General features: G+C 41.8%; 1 protein-coding gene across 4 annotated transcripts in view; it reads left to right on the forward strand.

Moving 5' to 3' along the window:
* The first annotated feature begins 6 nt into the window (after positions 1–6).
* RNFT2 (ring finger protein, transmembrane 2) overlaps positions 7–18,778 on the forward strand; it is a 29,614-nt gene continuing 10,842 nt past the window's right edge. Inside the window, exons 1-7 of one of the 4 annotated variants that reach the window (XM_082066274.1) lie at positions 7–58; positions 918–1,105; positions 2,090–2,565; positions 5,302–5,780; positions 6,915–6,991; positions 8,439–8,539; positions 11,028–11,181. In XM_082066274.1, the coding sequence (XP_081922400.1) occupies positions 2,483–2,565; positions 5,302–5,780; positions 6,915–6,991; positions 8,439–8,539; positions 11,028–11,181 (894 nt within the window). In that variant the 5' untranslated portion in view covers positions 7–58; positions 918–1,105; positions 2,090–2,482. Of the gene's footprint in view, positions 59–79; positions 231–917; positions 1,106–2,089; positions 2,566–5,301; positions 5,781–6,914; positions 6,992–8,438; positions 8,540–11,027; positions 11,182–18,778 lie in introns of those variants that run through there. The other 3 variants (XM_082066272.1, XM_082066275.1, XM_082066273.1) reach the window with 3 other exon arrangements.

Raw genomic sequence — 18,778 nt, forward strand, 5'->3', positions numbered from 1 at the left:
GGAACCGCGGATGTGCGTGCGCGGAGGAGGCGCGGCCAGGGCGGGGCGGGGCCGCACGGTAGGTACGGGCCACCCGGCCTCCTTGGCTGGGCTTTCTGCACCCCAAACCCGGCCTTTTCCCGCCCCCGCTGGGCCATTTAGCCACAGACTCCAGCGGGAATCTCCTTCCCAGACCTAATTGGAATAAAAAGGCTCCACCTGTGTCTCTCTGTGTGTGTACATATGTGTATGTATGTAACTGTTTATAGATATATATATGTGTGTGTGCATATATACTGTTTCCCCAAAAATAAGGCAAGGTCTTATATTAATTTTTGCTCCAAAAGATGTGTTAGGTGTTATTTTCAGGGGATGCCTTATTTTGCCATGAACCTGTATTGTTTTGGGTCTCGTGGGGTCTCTTGAGCGTGATCCTTTGGGGGGTGTCTGCCTTTCTTGCTGAAGGGTCTGTCTGTCCTGCTGCATTCTGTTGCCAATTAATTTTACTTTTTTTTACATGTATAGCTGCCTGGATGCAATTTAAATTGACTTTCTTAATGAACTGTAACTAGGGCTTATTTTTGGAGTAGGGCTTATATTTTGAGTATCCTCAAAAATCCTGGAAGATCATTCTAGGGCTTATTTTCGGGGAAAAAAGGTATAAATAAATTTATGTATATATGTATTTAGCAGACACAGACATGTGTTTGTGTATAGACAAGGAAGGCAGAATACAGCCCAGCGGGTGCCTGTGCAGCAAGCAAGGCTGTAGGTGTGGATCCCAGAGGAAAACAGCCTTATTGGATTGTGCACACGTGCAGGGGTTGAAGCACCAAGGGTTCCTGCTCTTCTCTGCCTTTCCCAAGGAGATGGGGAGATGGAGAGATGGAACTCACCGTGCTATGGTGAAAATGACTCTATGCCTGTGCTTCTTACAGATGCACCTGTTTGGGCACGGTGATCCAGGTTCCTTACAGTCATCCAGCTTGAAGACCTGTGATGGGTTTGAAATTTGGACCAACGTCGATTATCTGAAGGACTCGCATGTGTGAGATGTCTGCACCCTCTTGAGCTTCCCTGTCTCCCACCGTGGCACCTTGTACCTCTGGTTAAACCTGTCGTTCAGGTACTGTTAAAAAAACATGTGTTACAAGATGAAAACCCCTAATCCAGAAAAGGCAGGACCAGTCAGTATTGAAGCTGAGTGCCTTTTGGAACAAAGTCCATTTAAATTCTTTTGGATCGTAAATCTGTAGGGCTCTGCGCAGAACAGAGGATTACATCTCATGAAGTCCTGCATCTTCAGTACTTAGCACTCATGTCACTGTCCCTTTCATGGCTGATGCCAAAAGAAAAAAGTGTCTCCCCATAGAGCCGCATGTGCCTTTACAGAATATAGATATAGGGCTACACATTTATTTAAATGTTATAAATAATGTCATAACTTTTGATATTCAAAAGTATTCTCAAAAGCCTTTTACGTTTTATTCAGTAGCTATCGTAGTCGAGGACTGAGTAGGAGCAGACTTCAATATTTAAAGGATATCTCTCTAAATCTTCTATGAAATGCCTGTGGGCACCTGGACAAATCACTTGCAAAACTAGCCCATTTATACAACTAATATAACATAAAGCAGTGTCAGACTATTCGCCAGGGACTTTGTGCTGTGCCTTGGTGATGATAATTCTGTGTTCTTCTTTGCTTTTGAATTACCTTTATTTTAAAAAAGTGTAATGCATTTGCAGTTGCTCCCTTAAGATTAGACACTTAAAAGCAGAGAATTAAATAACAAAACAAAGAACTTCTCTCCTTGTTCTAGAAAAAGTTCCTCAAGTTAATGCAATTTCAATACCTTCTTATTTCTCACTCCAGACCTTACTTGATTTCTGCTGGCAATTCTAGAATATGGAGCAGGAAGATGTGATCTTTTGCATGTCTGCGTATTATTTATAACCATTGTGCAGAGTTTGCTAATGGCATTTTTGTGGTTTAAAGAGATGGGTTGCTTATTTAAAAGAATATTATCATGACCTGATTGTATTTTTTCAGAAAAAAATGTTTCTACATTTTTCTTTTTTTTTCCCTCCCTCTGGGTTTTGCTTTACAAAGGAAGTTTCTTCAGAAGAGGAAGAAGGGATTTCATTTCCAGACAGCGTATGCTGATTCACATGCCACATCGAGAGCTACTGTTCATTGTCCTCAAGTTCTTCATCAAAACATGTCACAGCACAGCGGGACGCCCCCTGTGACTGCCACACAGCGCAGAAGGGGATCTGACTAGTTCCTGCCCTGCCTGGAGACCTGTTGACGTGCACTCCCATTTGCCAGTTGAAAACTGTTCCATCGCCAGTGTGCTGAGAAACAAGTGTGAGCTTGAGGGTCTGTTTCAGAGAAGCACATGGTTTATACCAGCCATGTCACCAGCCGGATGGGCTCCACAACCCTCTGACTCTGTGGGGCTTTGTTAGTCGTCGCACTAGGAATCGTTGACCTACAACGTTCATGTTGAGTGTGTTGTGTTTTAAGGTTTTGAGGAAAATGCAGAGACGACATAGCAGCAACACTGACAACGCTCCTCCTGAAAGGTACAGCTTTCTCTTTCTTTTTTTCCTCCGTTTTCCTCTCCAGAGGGGAATGTTCTGATTAAAGTGCATGGTGTGTTTTAGAAGATGAAAGCTCAAAAAGTGCATGTAGTGTAGCCAGGCGTTGTGCTTGAGTTTAGAGACAGATTGACTTTCCTCCTCCATGTCAGTTATGGACTGCTGTGAACTACAGTGTTTCAGGTTTCACAGTCCAGCATGGCACATATGGAGACGGTTGGCTTAGCATCAGCAGGACATTTTGGAGCGCTACATGAACAAATTACAGCACAGTCCCATGGGAATCCTGGGCACTGTCAATCTGAAAGGATACACCTATATTAAAAATAAAAAAAACAACACATTTATACTTCTGTTATTAAGGTGCTTAAAAAGTCTGCTGGTCTGAAACTCCCAACTACTATGATAGTATTTTGTAAAGATCTTGGGTGATCCTTTACATTATCCCAGAATCTGTACCTAGCTTCATGTATGTGAATATTTAGAAATAGAATACCTCTAATTCATTTCTGTAATTATCACATCAGCAAGGAAGGCTTGCCACTGTTGTTGTTCTGGTACTAAATATTCCTTTGCGCTTTCCCAGGGTTAGAGCGTGACCTTTTTTTTTCCTAAAGAAGAAGCTAATCTAATTACTCTAAGACAAAGATGGAACTAACGAGTATCATTTCTCTGGCTAAACTGAGATTGTAAGTGAAAGATGCTGATCACAAGCAGTCACTAAGTATTTTGTAGTGGTTTTGCAGGTAGAGGTGAAGATTGATGTCATGACCTCTTCTAGCACAGTACCATTCTTAGTTTCAGGGAAACAGAAAGCTTCAACTTTTTCTGCATGATGCCTCCTCTGAAGCCTCAGTGCAGCCTGTGGTTTTTACATGAGCAGACAAGTCTGGGGCTTGAGAGGCACGTAAGATGTTGTATGGGCCATCTCATCTGCAGTGTAGAGCTCTTGGAGTCTGTACAAACTTGTAAGGCACTTTAGAATCTGTTTGAATGGTTAAAATGTATTCAGGGTAGCTGTCTGTTACTGAGAGCAAAAGATAAGCAGAGTAATGTCAATTGCTTTTTAGAAATACATCTGCTTTTTAACAGGGTAAATGCATGTTGTCACTAACATAGGCTGAAGGTTTTCTAGCTGTAGAATTAAATGCAATTGCCACTGGTCTCCGCTTCTGTTGACTTCAGCGGACTCAGAATTAAATCTTTGTTTGTTTTTAAATATGTTCCTGATTAATTCCTTCCTGCTGAAAGCATAGTCTTGTGTCTTGGTAGTATTGCTCCAAACAATACTTGTGCTTTTATCTGTAACATTGGGTCCCACCCAGTTTGTTTGTTATATTCCCAGATGTAAGTACTGTCACATTATGTCCCTGTCTTGTATGTACATCCCTAAATTGTAACATTAGGCTTAAAATCCGAGATCTGGTTGATGAATATTTTGAACCAAAAAGAGATGTGCAGTGTCTTGTTGACTTGATTCCTTGCTGGAGCCTGTGGAGAGACATTGGGAATGGGGTGTAGCTATAAAAAGCCTTATTAGGAGTTTACTTAGAGCGAAGGTATGCCCAGAGAGGTCTGAAGCTCTCTCTGGAGTGAGACGAAAGGCAGTGCTCTCTGCCCTGTGAGATGCCTGGGGAGGCTTTTGAACCCATGGGAGAAAGAGGGTTAAGGGCCCTGTGTGTGCTGCATGTGCTGTCTCACTTGTGACCACTATTTCTAAAGTTAGAGATCTCCAAGGATTAAAATCAAGAGAGACCAAACTCTGCGACGTGCCTTGTGTACTTTGCCTCTTGCTGAGCTTTATATATACTTTATTCTTCTTTTACTTAGAAAGGTATTTGCTGTTTGCCAGGCATTTACTGCCTAATTATTTTTCTACTTGTTACCTGTATTGTTCCCTGTCATCTAAACTGTCCATGTATTCATTTCAGTACCACAGTACTGAGTTCAGGCGAAGAAAGACTATTTTCTCTTGGTATTAGGATGAAGATAGTTAAGACTTTCTTTTTGGAATCTGGCTATAATCCAAGAAGCTCAGAAAAGAATCAGTGCCAGATCTAATTCTGTCCAGTGCCCAGTAATTTGGGTTTCTGAGAGTATCAAAATAAAATAATTTCTCCTGACCCATGAGCACGTCCTTCACTTTTAGTATTTGTTGCATCATGGTCACACAAGCAGCTCTGAATGTTTTTCTTCCCCAGTTGACTCTGTCTGTTGTTTGTGTTATTCACCAGTAGGCAAGCAGCCATCATCCTGAAATAAAGACAAATTTGGGGGATAGGTAATTTCTTTGAGTTAGCTTGATTAATTTGTTTATATATAATGACCTGTCTTGGTTGTGCTGTGTAAAGTTACTTGGGGTTTTGTATGCTTTTCTTTATATGTTAAAATATTTATAGAAGATGATGGATTTGGTATCATATGTCTTATTTCTTTTGTCCCCCCAAAAGTAAAGAGGATGCTTGGGAACTCTGTTCCTTAGATAAAGGAGCTGGTGTATTTTGATCAGTCCTTTAGAACTACTCTGATCTTACCTTAGGAGTCTGGTTACTGGCCTCTAGTTCTGTAACTGTGACTTTCCAACAGCAAATAGAGAGAAAAGCACCTGTCATCTGGAGACCTACATATTCTAATAGTGTGTGAGGAGCTCTTAAATGACTACAGTCAGGACTGGGCTAAAAGACTGTTTAATGACTTTTCTCTAATCTCCATCCACTGCAGAAACCGGAGCCAAACAGTCAGTTCTGAAACCAGCGTGGATGAAAGCGGAGTTTTTGAAAGTCTGAAGGCCGAAGCTTCCTCACCGCAACAGCTGTTCTCAGGCCTGGCAGGAATTCCGTCAGGCACCATCACAGCCACGCCGTTCCAGTCAGGTTTGGTTCTGGGCTCTTCTGCAGGCGGTGGGGAGGTTTTCATTCAGATGCCAGCCCCGAGGGAGGAAGGGGCCAGTCGTACGGAAGGAGCCCCGTTTCACCACCGGCAGTCGTCACATCATTTCCACCACGGCCACCACCGGGGTTCATCTCTGCTACACATGGCAGGAGGGGACCGCCACGGGCATGCTGAAGAAGGCAGTGACGAACAGGCTGGGACTCCAGCCCCAGCTCTTTCCGAGTTAAAAGCTGTGATCGGCTGGCTGCAGAAGGGACTTCCCTTCATCTTGATCCTTCTGGCAAAAGTTTGTTTCCAGCATAAGCTTGGTAAGCATCTCTCCTTTCTGGATTGTAAGAGGGTGGTTCGGAAGCGTTATCATGCTGTGGTGTCTGATATATTTATCCATATGACAGTGTCTAGAGGTAGTCTAGCATGAAGGGGATATATCCAAATGTGCAGGATAATGCATTTGATAAATCCACCCTACTTTTGGTCCAAGCTGTTTTCATCTGTGTCAGTCCCATCAGTTTCCTGTCCTGGGAGATCTGATCTGTACCTTTCCCTAATCTCTCCTTGACATTCCTGTAGGGGCTGAGGATGCTACCAAGGTTTCTCCCACAGACCTCTCTCTAGGAGAGATGGGGAGAGCTCAGGTTGGTGATGAGCAAAGGCTTCTGTGTAGCACAGAAGGGTCCAAAGGGATGAGACACTCCTATAGCTGGAAGGATCATAGTTGTGAAATCAAACCAAACAGTTACATCCTACAGTCAAGATCTTTAGAGTTCCCTAAAGAATATGTCTGTCCAGGTTTCTTTAACAGTATAATACCTGAGTATTTCATCCCCTCAATAGTCACATAAAATCTATTAATCTAATCCTTCTCTTACTATGGAATTTTATGTATAGCATAGCTGAGGATCTTACTCATTGTGGGAGTGGTATGCTGAGATTATTATCCCAGGGAAGCCAATAACGCTTGAGTTTAGTCCACTTACCATTCTGCCAGCATGCCCAAAAACAGGTGTCGATTCATGTCTACAACATCTTGTTCTTTGAACCTGGTATCATGTATGGTTTTGAAAGTGCACCCTGTCCTCCATGAGCTGCTGAACTGCTATTGTAATATTGTCATGGAGCTGAGTTCTGTTTACACAGTACAGCCCCAACTTACGGCACTTGGCTTCTCCTTTGGCACAGAACCTGACATTAGGACGGAGTGTCTGTATTGGGCTGGGGGCCAAGTGCTCACTGCAGCACCTTCATTTTCATTTAGTTTGAATCTGAACTTCTTACGAGTCCAGACTGCCCTGGTTTAGTCACCTATATATTTTAATTCTCAGTGCACCCAGCATATCACCCAGTAATTTTTTTTCTAAGCTTGAGATGCTGACACCAAATGGTTTAGGACCGCAGATCCTCCTGCCCAGCATCACATACTTAGACAGTGCCTTTCCCCACAGGGATTGCTGTATGCATTGGGATGGCCAGCACCTTCGCCTACGCCAACTCGACGCTCCGAGAACAGGTTGCTCTGAAGGTGAGTACAGCTTCTTACAATCTGTCAGAATAAGAGCTGTAATCTTCGCTTTCTCTTCTTCCTGCTCCCCATTGATACTCTCCCACCATTTCCATCCTGCTCTTTTGTGAAAGTGTGACTCGATAAAACAAAGAGAGGAAAATCAGGGATTTTGTAATCTGCTTGTGGCTCTGCCACTTCAAGCTCTTGTCTGTGCCTTAGTTCCCCATTATGTACAGTAGAGGTGCTGAAATCTATTTCACTAGCTAACGATGAGAATTGATTAGGATTTAGATAATGTTTTGAGATGTTCAGCTGAAGGATTTTGTACATGTATTACTTGTTGGAATATTAGAATGCTCTGTTGATAATATGCTTAAAATACAAAGAAACCAGCAGATCTTTTCAGGCCTTATGATCTTTCATGTCAGCAGAATATTTCAACAGCACTAAAAACACAAGACTAGAATTGCTTTTTTGCAAAAATGACATGGGTGGCACAAGTGTATATTTATATCTACTAGCAGCAGTGGAATAAATGTGATACGATGCTGAATGAACAGATAAATTGCACAATCATGTAATAGATTGCTGTTGCCTTGCACTTTGCACTTCTGTCTTTCTAGCACTGTGCCCCTTAATCCCCCTGCTTTAAATCTCAACCTAACATCCCTGGCTGTTGAATCACTGCAAAGAGCTATTTTCATAATATATCATCTCACAAGAAAAATGCTGGTGTTTTTCATTCCAGGAGTAAAATTTACTCTCCAGAATTACACTGGACCAAGACCCAGGACAAGATCTTCTGCCATCCAGCTTCCGTCTATAATGTTCCATGTCTATTGAAATGCAAAATTTGCACTTCTTTTGACCTTTAATTATTCCTCCAACCAAAAATGCTTGTTCTAGAACCTCCATGCATTCAGATACCATGCATAGGTGCTGCATGTAATGATGGGTTATGTTACATTTGATTTAGTTATGCCACCTTCTAAGTGACTTTGGATCTATTTGTCAAACATTCCTTTGATGAGGTGTCATTCAAAATGGGTAACAGCTCAGAATTACAGTACAATATATGGAATTGATTTTTTTTCTTCTTTTTTAATCTGCTTGTCAAGCTGCATTTTATGTATCAGGAGAATTTAGATGTCCCAAGAAAGATCCCTACTCTGAAAAATGTGTTTTGCAAGTAAGGCTGTCATTTTCACCATTGTATTTTGATTAATTTCTCTGAAGTTGCTTTATTTGAAAAGGTTAGGTGAGAGCCATTTCCGCTTGTCTTTGTATACGTCTTTACCTAGCAGCCTCTTTCTGAGTCTCAGCCCTATGTAAATAAACTAATTACTGAAGACTTAGTTGCGTATTTGTGTCCCCTGAGGTGGTCTTGCGTTGTTTCAGCAGCTAAAGGCTCAGAGTGCAACCCTTGAGACTTTGGAATTTATCTTTGCTCCTTTTTCTTGCTCAGGAGAAGAGGTCCGTGTTGGTTGTCTTCTGGATCCTGGCCTTTCTCACCGGGAACACCTTTTACTTGCTTTACACATTCAGCTCTCAGCAGCTGTACAACAGGTGGGCAAAATTGACATTGTACGTGATGGAAGCAAGTGGTAATTGTCAGAGAGGAAAAGAGGGAAGCCCACTTTTCCCACACTTTGAGAGGAAGTGTGCATATTTAAGGTATCTGCTGTCTTTGTTAAATCTTTTAATACCTTTCAATGGAGGAAAATAATGTCAGCATAGCCAGGTCTGAATGGACCAGGCTGTGATGTTGCAATTTTTTTTCTGTATCGAAGCAGGGTGGATACTTTTTTATAGTGGGATTTCTGAATTTCCATTCTGACCATGGAACAGAATGAAGAACTGAACATGAAGTACTGAACATGAAGAATAGGTCTTAGAAGCAGATAAGAAACTGACCCATGGATTTTCCTCTTCCTGAAATGTTTTCTTTTCCCTTCATTCTATCCAGCTTTGAGTCTATTACAGGAAATAAACCAGAGGTGAAATAGTAGTGTTTTCCTTCAGTGTCCTCAGGGCTTGAAGGCATTTGGATCTGAGATAGTTAAGATAGCCTCCATTTTCAAATTCTGAATAAAGCGGTGCTCAAATACAGAAAAGTTAGTACCCATGGATTTGGTTCAGTACTACCCCTACTTATTATAAAGCAGGGATTAAATGGCAGATAGGAAGCAAAGATACAGAACTTAAATGAGGCAATGTTAGTAGAATAAACAGGAAGAAATGGAGCAATATCAAACCTAGTTACTTGAGAAAATAGTTTTGATATTAGTAGCTAAGACTGTCTGAATTATCTTCCCAATGAAAATTTGATTTGTCCCGCTGAAGGGGACTTAGAACTTCAGACTGAAGACACAATGTGTGTAACACACATCTGTTGGGTTATGGCTCGATGGCTCTTGGGTGTGTTTTTTCTGTGGTTTATTTTATTGCATCCCTGCTTCTTCCCACCAACACTGTCTATGCAGTGCAGGAGTCAAGGTCTGCCCTGGTATCCTTTGGAATTGCCCATAATGGATTTGGGTTTGAACGTTGGAAAGCTGGGGATGCAAACACTTCTAGAAAAGGGGGGGAGATGAGAAGGCTTTTATGTGTGGGTCCAAATGAGAGGTGGCAAGTGTGGGACACTGTATGGGGCCTTTGGAGGGGATGGAAAAGAGAAACAGGTATGGCAGCAGAGTGTGAGAATATTAAGAAGAAATTTGCACCACACCGAAAGAGTGCGGCCCAAAAAGAAGGATAAGTTTAAAAGCATGAATGGGTTTAGTTTAAGATAAAGGATATATAATCTAAAAGAAAAGGGTTTCAGCAAATTGGGGGCATCCTGTTTAGGGTGTCGTTTATTAACAGTGAGGAGACTGGGCAAGAGCTTCACAAAAAAGCCCTATTTCTGCAAGTGTTGTGGTGCCTGCTGTATTGTGCTTGGGCTAGTGTGGGGACCTGAGACTATTCATGAGGGAGGCCTGTGAAATTAGAAGTAGCTGCTTTGGTTTTGTTTCTTTCCAGCTTATTTTTCATTTCCTGATTTATTTATTTTTGCTTTTTTTTTCTAGTGCATGAATAGTAGTAAAGTCTCTGATTCTGTTTCTGTTTTTAGGGTGTAATTTTACCTGTTGTGCTGTGCCAGTGTTGTGAGTATTTTAAATTCACGTTCAGGCTTTTCATTTTGGGTTGGTTATTTCACTTTTGGATTTTGTTGTTGTTAAGTTTTTGCTTTCTACCATGAGGCTTTAGTAGGTAAATATCCTGAAGAGGAATCCTGGTCTTTCAGTCTGAGTAGGGTCCAGTCCTCATTGCTGCTCAGGTCAGTAGCTCCTTCCCACCACTATATGAAGTTCTGCTGCCCTGGGCTCCCCTTCTTTAAAGAGCAAACGTTCAGCCCAGTCAATAACACTATGTAAGGGGCATTACTTTTTTGATCTTTGGTTCAGGTAAGAGTTGCTAATTAACACAGCCCAGCTCTCGGTCTGCTGCAGACAGTGGCAACGCAGTGTCAGAGCATGACGCACCTCAAGTTCTGACTTGTCTGCTGTGTCTAATACACCACTTGGTTTCACACACATGAGTAGCTTCAAGCTATGCTCAGGGGAGCAACACACAATGGCCTTGACTTGGCCATGACTTCCCCAAGGTATCGTAACCACCGATGACTTGGACTTCAACAGAAAATCTTTTACAGTCAGATCTGATAGAGCAAGCTCATGGACTTACAGCACCATCATTGGACAAAAGGCTCTTTTGGATTGCAGGTTATGGAGACTGCAGTCTTCCAAAGCAGGTTTTGTACATGTTTGGGTCCTGGTTTTGGATAGTGGGCAAGGCTGCTGACCTCAGTGGAAATGGGCAAGAATAAAATCAAGAGGCTCAGAGGAACCATGGGACTCATTTGTATGTCTTATTCCTATTGCCCTTGAGAACTTTGTGGAAGTTCAGTGCGGTTTCTAGGCTTTCTCTAGCCAGCAGTGGATACAGCTGGTGGCAAGAAGCTTCAGCGAGGTTCTCCTCATTGGTATTTGAGCCTTCTTGTCATGCTTTTCAGCCTCATATTTCTGAAACCCAACCTTGAGAGGCTGGACTTCTTTGACCTGATGTGGATTGTGGGGATCGCAGACTTTGTACTGAAGTACCTCACCATAGCGTTGAAATGCCTGATTGTTGCCCTGCCTAAGATCATCCTAGCTGTCAAGTCAAAGGTAAGAGTCTCTTTTCTTCTTGATGTTTACATGTCATTGATAATCTGATACCTTTACAACATGTTCACAGCATGAAATATGGGTGGAAGAATAAAAATAATACAATCTCTGATAAAACTTTGGCAGAAAGTCACCTGAGTAGTGAGTTTTGGGTTTTGAGCCATCGCAGACCTAAGCAAGGGTTTGGTAATGCCAGCAAGTAATTATAGTCCAGAGAGAGGTAAGCATCGCCTGAAAACTAATAGGTACTAGCAATGAGATAATTGCTTTTCAGTTTGACTGTGTTCCAAGTCTTGTTTTCTGAGTAATCTCTGTAAACAGATATTTCTGAAGCACAAATCTCTTCATTTAATGAAAAGAAATTGCAAGTACTTGTCTCTTTGGCTTTCCACTTGGGTCAAAGCAGCAATGGTATTAAATTGAAGCTACTGATACCACAGAAGACAGTGCCAGTTTTAAGCATGGATGAAGAAATATTTTAACTAAGTGGTTAACATACTTAAATGTTTATAAAATCATATGTAGACTAGGTCTAACTTTTGAAACTTTCTCACCACATTCTCTCTCTTGAAATACCTTCTCGTATTTTTTTGGTCACGCAGATCTGTCATGTCGCCCCTTCCTCTGCTAAACAGTGTCTACATTTCAGTGGCAAATGTAGCAATGTGTATTGTTTGCCTTTGGTAAAGAAACTTTTTGGCAGCTAAAGGGACTAAACACACTATATAGATGCACGATATTATTAATCACTGAATCTCAGGCAGGGCACTTAAGGGGATATCTAAACTGGGAATAGTTTTGCTTACAAATGACATGGGTGGCAGGGGAGTTGAGCCGTTTGTTCCTGCACAGCAGGGCTATATGAGATGGTTATTAATTTATTTCTGGCAATTGTCCAGCTCTTTTTTTTCCTTCATCTTCTATTATTATTATTATTTTATTTTGGGAGATTAATGTGCTAGGTCAGAGCATAATCCAGCCTGGGGAGGGAGGGTAAAGTGATGTGAATAGTCTTCCCAAGATAAATTGCAGCATTGGAAAAGGTTCACAGCCTTTGCTTGCTTGTCTGAGAGCTATCCCAAGTACTCATTAATCCTTGTCGGGAGAGAAGAAAGAGAAGGGGTCTTTATTTGCAGCTACAGTGGGAGGCTGGTAGGACCACATCTGTCAAGGGCCTATAATGACTCAGAGCACAGATGCTTCATTTTTAATACCTTTTTCTGGATAGCAATATTTCTCACTTTTTTTAAGTCCTTTTTTGTCTTAGGATGCTGTTGATGGTCTCAATATCCCTTGACATCTGAGACTCCTGTTACCTACCTCTGTGGATCTGGATTTATTTTTATCCCCCTCTCTGCACTGCATCCATTAAGCCAACCAGGGATGAGATCTGGTGTAACAAATTAAACAAGATCAAACTGGGATGGGAGAGCTCCAAGAGAACCCCAGGATGCCACAGAAATTGTAACCGGTAACCACATAGCTGAGTGCTTTCCCTGAGCTTGAAGACCCAGCTTACTTCTTAGGCCAGCTCAATGTGACACATCTTAATTTTCAGATGATTTTTTTTTTTTTAATGTAAGCTTTTTCTGAGCTAGAACATTTCTATTGCACTTTAGACACATCAACCAAATTCCTATCAAGTTATTTGTTATCTGCTATCTTAATACTTGCCAGACACAAAGTTACTCTCTTCTTCCCCATGTGCTTGTTGTGGTGTTTCTGCTTGAAGCCCAGCTTGTCGTTTATGAACTCCTAGATGGCTGTCACTTAGTGGTAGCAGGTAGAAAGCTGCTGGAGAAATATAAATTAGTCACAGAGTAGAGCTAGAAGGTGTTTTTGAGATACATACATATATATACATACTGAGAATTAACTTGTCAGAACAGCAGCCTCTAGCTCCCCACAATACAGGGCCTGAAGCTGTCAATTGGATTAAGGTTTTTAATCCTCATAGCACCTTGCTGGCAGTCAGTAATAGATGATAAAATTTGCCCATAGATGAGATATCTTATCTCCCCCTCAGTTCTCTATAGAATGAACATCACCAATTTTTTGAGTCTTTTCTTAGAGATCATTAATTCTAGATCGTATTATTCTCTTCTGGACTGTCTTCCATCCCTCCTGTTTTCCAGGTCTTTTCTCCAGTCTGTCAAGATGAGTTTGGATTATAATCCTTCTTTCCAGTGCGTTTTACAGCCTTTCCCAGTTTGGTGTCAGCTGCACATTTGATAAGCATTCTCTGTTCCATCAAGATCATTAATGAAAATAGGGAGTACTACTGAACTCCACTTATCTTAGTTAGATGCATCTTTTAATTTTGACAATGCGTACATTACAATTTTGGGCTAGAGCACTCTGTTCCCCAGTCTGAAATACCTGGATCATGTCTTTCTAGTATGGCCCCATCACAGGAAGGTCAACATTTGGTTTAAAATGACATCAAGAACCATCTTGGATTTGTAGCATCAGTTTACCTTTTAACTGAGAAAAAGCAAAGTAAAAATAAAAGGCAGAAAAAGAGGTTTGTCTTTGCAATCAGAATACAGAGAACAGTAAACATGATAATGAGCGCTTAAAGGGTGAATCATGAAGACTGCTGTATTATCAGGTTACTAGCCAGAGTTCTCCAAGCTTGAATAACTCAGAAATGGAATATCCCTGCAAGCAACCCCTCCAAAGAATGAGGAAAGATTGAAAAATTGGCAAGATAATCCCCGACTTTCCCAGGTTCCAAACCAGCTCAGAAAACAGAGCTGCCCCAAGAGGCTGTGAGACAGTTGGGCTGGAAGGCAGGGAAAGAAGAGCTTGCAAATAGAGGAAAAAAGCAGAAAAAGGAAGGTAACCCCAACATCAGACTCTGATCTTACACCTCTGCAGTTAGCGGGAGAAGGATCATACCTGTGGCCAAGGGTGTCCCCTCCTCCCCAGGGGCTGCCAGGGGCACATCCAGCTGAGTACAAGTTTTAATAGCAGCTGGGCTCATAATTTCTTTGGAAAGGGGGCTTGGCTCCCACCCTGCATGCTGAAGGCTCTCCATTAAAAAAAGGCAAATAAGATCATTTGGTTCAATATAAAATGAATTAAAGTAAATTAAACTGCAGGAGCCATGTGGCCTGCAGAGCCCTCCATTGTTGTACGCACATAAATGGCAGCTTTTCATTTTCACTGCTAAGGAATGACAGCTTGAGGGGGGTGGAATTAAAAATAAGGAAATAAATAATAAAAAGACGCAGTTGCCAAAGATTTCGTTTAGGAAATCCCAGATGCCTGCAAGTCTCCCATCCCCTCCTCATGGCGTTGTCAGCAATCTAAGCTGATGTCCTGGAGAAGGAAGTGAAGCATGGTGGGGGGGAACCAAACGGTAAGAAACTGGTATCCCATGTTGTTTTATATATACATACATATATCCTTATCTCTATAGGGGAGAGAGATACCAAGGACATGTGTTTTTCCAACGGTCTTGGAAAACAGTACGTAAGAAAGATCCTAAGTAAGACTTTTTGTGTACCAAATACAGATGTGCAACCAAGTTAAAAGTGGCTGCATTTCTAGAAGACTGAAAATTCAAAAGAAAGACACTAACATTTGTCTGTTGAAAACATAGCATGAAATTCATGTTGAATAAATACTTAACAGTTTTGTTTGAAAACTAGATCTAGACATTGCAAGTTAGGTTTCTTTGTGGCAAGACTGGCATTACTCATGTACTCATGTTTTCCTTTGTGCTGTTCAAATGGTGTCAGTGGCAAGTGTACAAAAGTAGTCCACACTAGCACTGTGAACTCACTGCATCTTTGAAAATATATGAAATATTTGCTTGGGTTGTGTTTTGGTTTGAAGTACCATCTCATCAAATCTGGTTGGAGGACCCTTGGCCCATATGTGACAGCCATTCTTTACAGTTTTGCACTCAGACTCTGGACCAGATCCCTTTTTCAGGCACGTACTATGTTTCCTAGCATAGATGGATACAGCTCTGCCATCTAAACTATACATTAAGCTTTCTATACACCTTCTGAAACTGCACCTTGGACTTGAAATATCAGAATGTCTTTTGCACAATGTTTTGAATCATTCAGCTGAAGCAAACTTCAGGCAATATATTAGTGTCAGCTGATCTGTGATAACTGTGTATCCTGTGAGTCTGAAGCTACTAAGACTTGATTTTGAGTAGCCCCAGTGCTCTTCTGTGTTCTAATGGAGCACAAGCCTGTCCACAGTTACTTTGGTTCTTGTGTCCCCACCTGTTCCTGTCTCTGTGCACAGCTTTGTTCAACTAAATTGTTATTGTAAGGAACATGAGCACTTAAAATGATGATAATTGTTCTGCCTCCATCTTGTGTCAGAGCTCAGCTCCATGGGAGACCATGGCCCTGCATGGATTTTCACCAGCATCCTCTGTACCACAGTCCTGTTTACTGCTCCTACCCAACACCATATATTGGCAACATGACCTGCAATCCCAGCAGAGCCTGCTCTCCTCTGATCCAAATTGCCAGCAGGTCTCAAAAGTTTTTTTCCCAGCATCTTCCTGTTTCAGAATATGTCCTAATGCTGCTGGCAACAGAACAAGTGAGACTTGGATCCTCCCTTGAGTGCTAATCACAACTTACAGTTGCCTCATTGCAACTTCTCTCACTTCTTTTGCATCCCGTTTTAATTCCGCTGTGTAAAACCTTAGCATGCCTTTCTGTTTCCTTCTGTGGAGGCAAACGTGCACACATATGCAAAGCCTTATGTCAGAAGAGACTAGAAAGTTAACACTCAGGCTATGCGGGAATTAACATTGCTTCTGCAGCTGCGGTTTGCCCCCTTTGTTGTGTATATATTATGTTTCAATTTTTAATTGTGTGACTCCATGTTATTTTTCTGTAAGACTCCTTCCATCTGTCACCAGTGTGTGCTGTGCCCCACGGATGAAGCAAGGTGAGGTGCTGAAAGAAGCTCTTGCGGAAACTGGAAAGTGCATAGAGAACAAAGAGACCATTGGAAGGAGAACGTTCTACAAGTTATAGTTGAATGCCACACCAGAGAATTCAATTCCATCCTTTTCTTTGCCAAATAATTCCTGTGTGATTCTAGAAAAGCCGTGTACAGCTGCAAACTGAAGTCAGTGGTTTAGCTTTTAATGGTAACCTGATCTATAAAATTAAGTGCTTTACAAAAAGTCTGATCCCAGACATCTCCATTTGGACACCAAAACAACCTTACCTTAACCTTAGTGTTTCCACATCTCACATTTTCATTTAGAAAGTGCAGAGAACAGCTGTCCCTGATGTCAGCCAACAATGTGAAAATAAGGAGGTTTTAAAATCTTTTACTGTAGCAGTGATGTCATTAAAAGAATGAAGACATTTTATTAATTTGCTGCTCTGAGCAGAGCTCAAATAGCATGAAGTGATAGGATGCAGACCTGCCATCAAGTAATGAGGCTGTAACAAAATAGTAAAGAGTCACATGCTTAATGAGTACCACTGAACCTCAAAAAATAGTATGTGCTGACATCATTACACTCCATAGTACTGCACGGTCAGAAGGAAAACTGCAATTATATGAAAATCCTGCATTCTGTGCATGATTTAAAATGTAAAAATGCTCTTTGTGATGAAGAAGGCTGAGGGAAATGGAAGGAAACACATGAGTAATTGATTTAGTTTTTAAAAAAGCATTCTGGGGAAAAAAAAGTCAAAGTCCCATCCCTATAGAGCGTAATCAACAGAAGATTCCCAGATTTACATGGATTTTTATAAAAAAGGAAAAGTCACCTAACACAACACAGCCTTATTTCAAGCTGTTGTTCTGAGTCAGATACACAGGAGAAATAATTGTACTTGTGTATAATTAACACAAAGTTTTTACTAATCTTGGTAAGCAATAGCTGAATTACTTTAGCTGATGTTTTCAGACAAAATACAGCTTGAGTCAAGTATTTGGCTTTGAAAACTTCAGCCTAGATATCCAAGATATAAAAAAGCTGATAAGCATAAAACAGGTGTAGTGAGTGTGCTTCCAAGCGATGAGCACCATCTACAATAAATTCCTGTTATCAGAAGGCTAAATTTCGCTGCTCAAATTATGGGGAACAACCCGTGTTTTCTAAGTTTCTGGCTCAGAAGGAAGACGCTGCTTCTGCCGCAGCCCTTCGTAGAATTACTTCTGATTTTCTAGGCGCTTTTCCTAGTTTAAAAAAGGGCTGGTGTGTTGCACTGGGGACTGAGATGCCCGGCAAGCCTTGCTTTTCTGTGATCATTTGCTGGAGCACTAGTTCTCTTCTAAAGGATGCTCAGCCATCCTTGTATTGCTGCCCTCCTCCTTGCTGTGATCACCTTGAGCTTAATCAACAAGCCTCAAATAATCAAGTGGGTGATATTAATGGGCTGAATGGAGAGATGCATCCCTTTAAAACAAACTACACTCCGGTGAGGGTCTTTACAAGTATCTAGCTGCTTAGAAATCCCAATACTCTGCAGTTAGCCCTGAAAACTGAAGATTTGCATTAGAGAAAGGAATTATGAAAGCTTTGTAAAGGGTGGAGATTTTGGGGTGAGGAAATGGAAATTTGTCACTTGCTGCATGTTCATTTTAGAGCCACCGTCTGTCACTTCCAGTTCCACAGCCTGTCTGGACCTCTAGGTCTGCCTGTGACCCATTTTTCCTTAAGTTGTGCTGTGACCTCTAGTGTTCTAGCACCTCAAAAGCTTCTGTTGTAGAAGAATTTCAGCTTTGATGCCCCAAATGCTGGATCCAGAGGTCCCATCTGATGCAATGAGAAAGTAAGCAGTGACCTGTCCCAGCCCAGCCTGCTAGGGAAGAGATAAATAAGATGCTAAATAAGAGATGATGAGCATGAGCCTGGTGGGAGGTACAAGTCTGAGGAGGAAAAAATAAAATACAAACAGTTTGGTGCCTTTAGCTTGCTGATGGCTTTCATCAGAGCTGGGGATGAGGGAGAAAGAAGTGACAGCATAGTCATTAGCAGCCTGCGACCCTCTGTCACAGGGGCTCCTAAAATAAACGATGATTATATTGAAGCAGGAGGCTGGATAGAGACCTCTGTGCTAATTTAATAAATTGCTTGCATTTAGGAGCCCAGATTGTTGCTGTTACATTTTTGCTATGTGATGCCACCTGGGATTAACAAGGAGGAGGGGATGGGGGCGGGGGGAAGAGGAAGAAAGCAGCTCAGGTCCGTTAGCAACCACTGGTGTGACCTCACTCCTTGTCCCGGGGGGGAAATGAGATCATGAGAATGCCAGAGCTCTCTGAAGGATTCGATTTGTTCGGTACATCAGGATGGCCTGCCCGATGATCTCATCCCCGAGACCCGAGGGAAGGGCGCGAGCCGCCGCCAGCCTCACGGACTGCGGAGGACTTAATCCCCACTTCCAAATCTCTCCAATTAACAACTGACCTGAGATGACATCACTGATGACAAAGCTAACTGGGACAGCACAGCAAAATTCCAGGGGAATTTCCTCTTCTCCGCGATCTTATCAAATAAAGGAATTTTGACATTTCAAAAGCAAATCTTTCAGTCCAGATAATGAATGTCACTGCAGATTAAGCATCGTAGTGGGCTCACAGCTTGCCCTGA

Source organism: Streptopelia decaocto (genome assembly GCF_964273445.1).
Source record: "Streptopelia decaocto genome assembly, chromosome: 15".
NCBI classification, from domain to species: Eukaryota; Metazoa; Chordata; class Aves; order Columbiformes; family Columbidae; genus Streptopelia; species Streptopelia decaocto.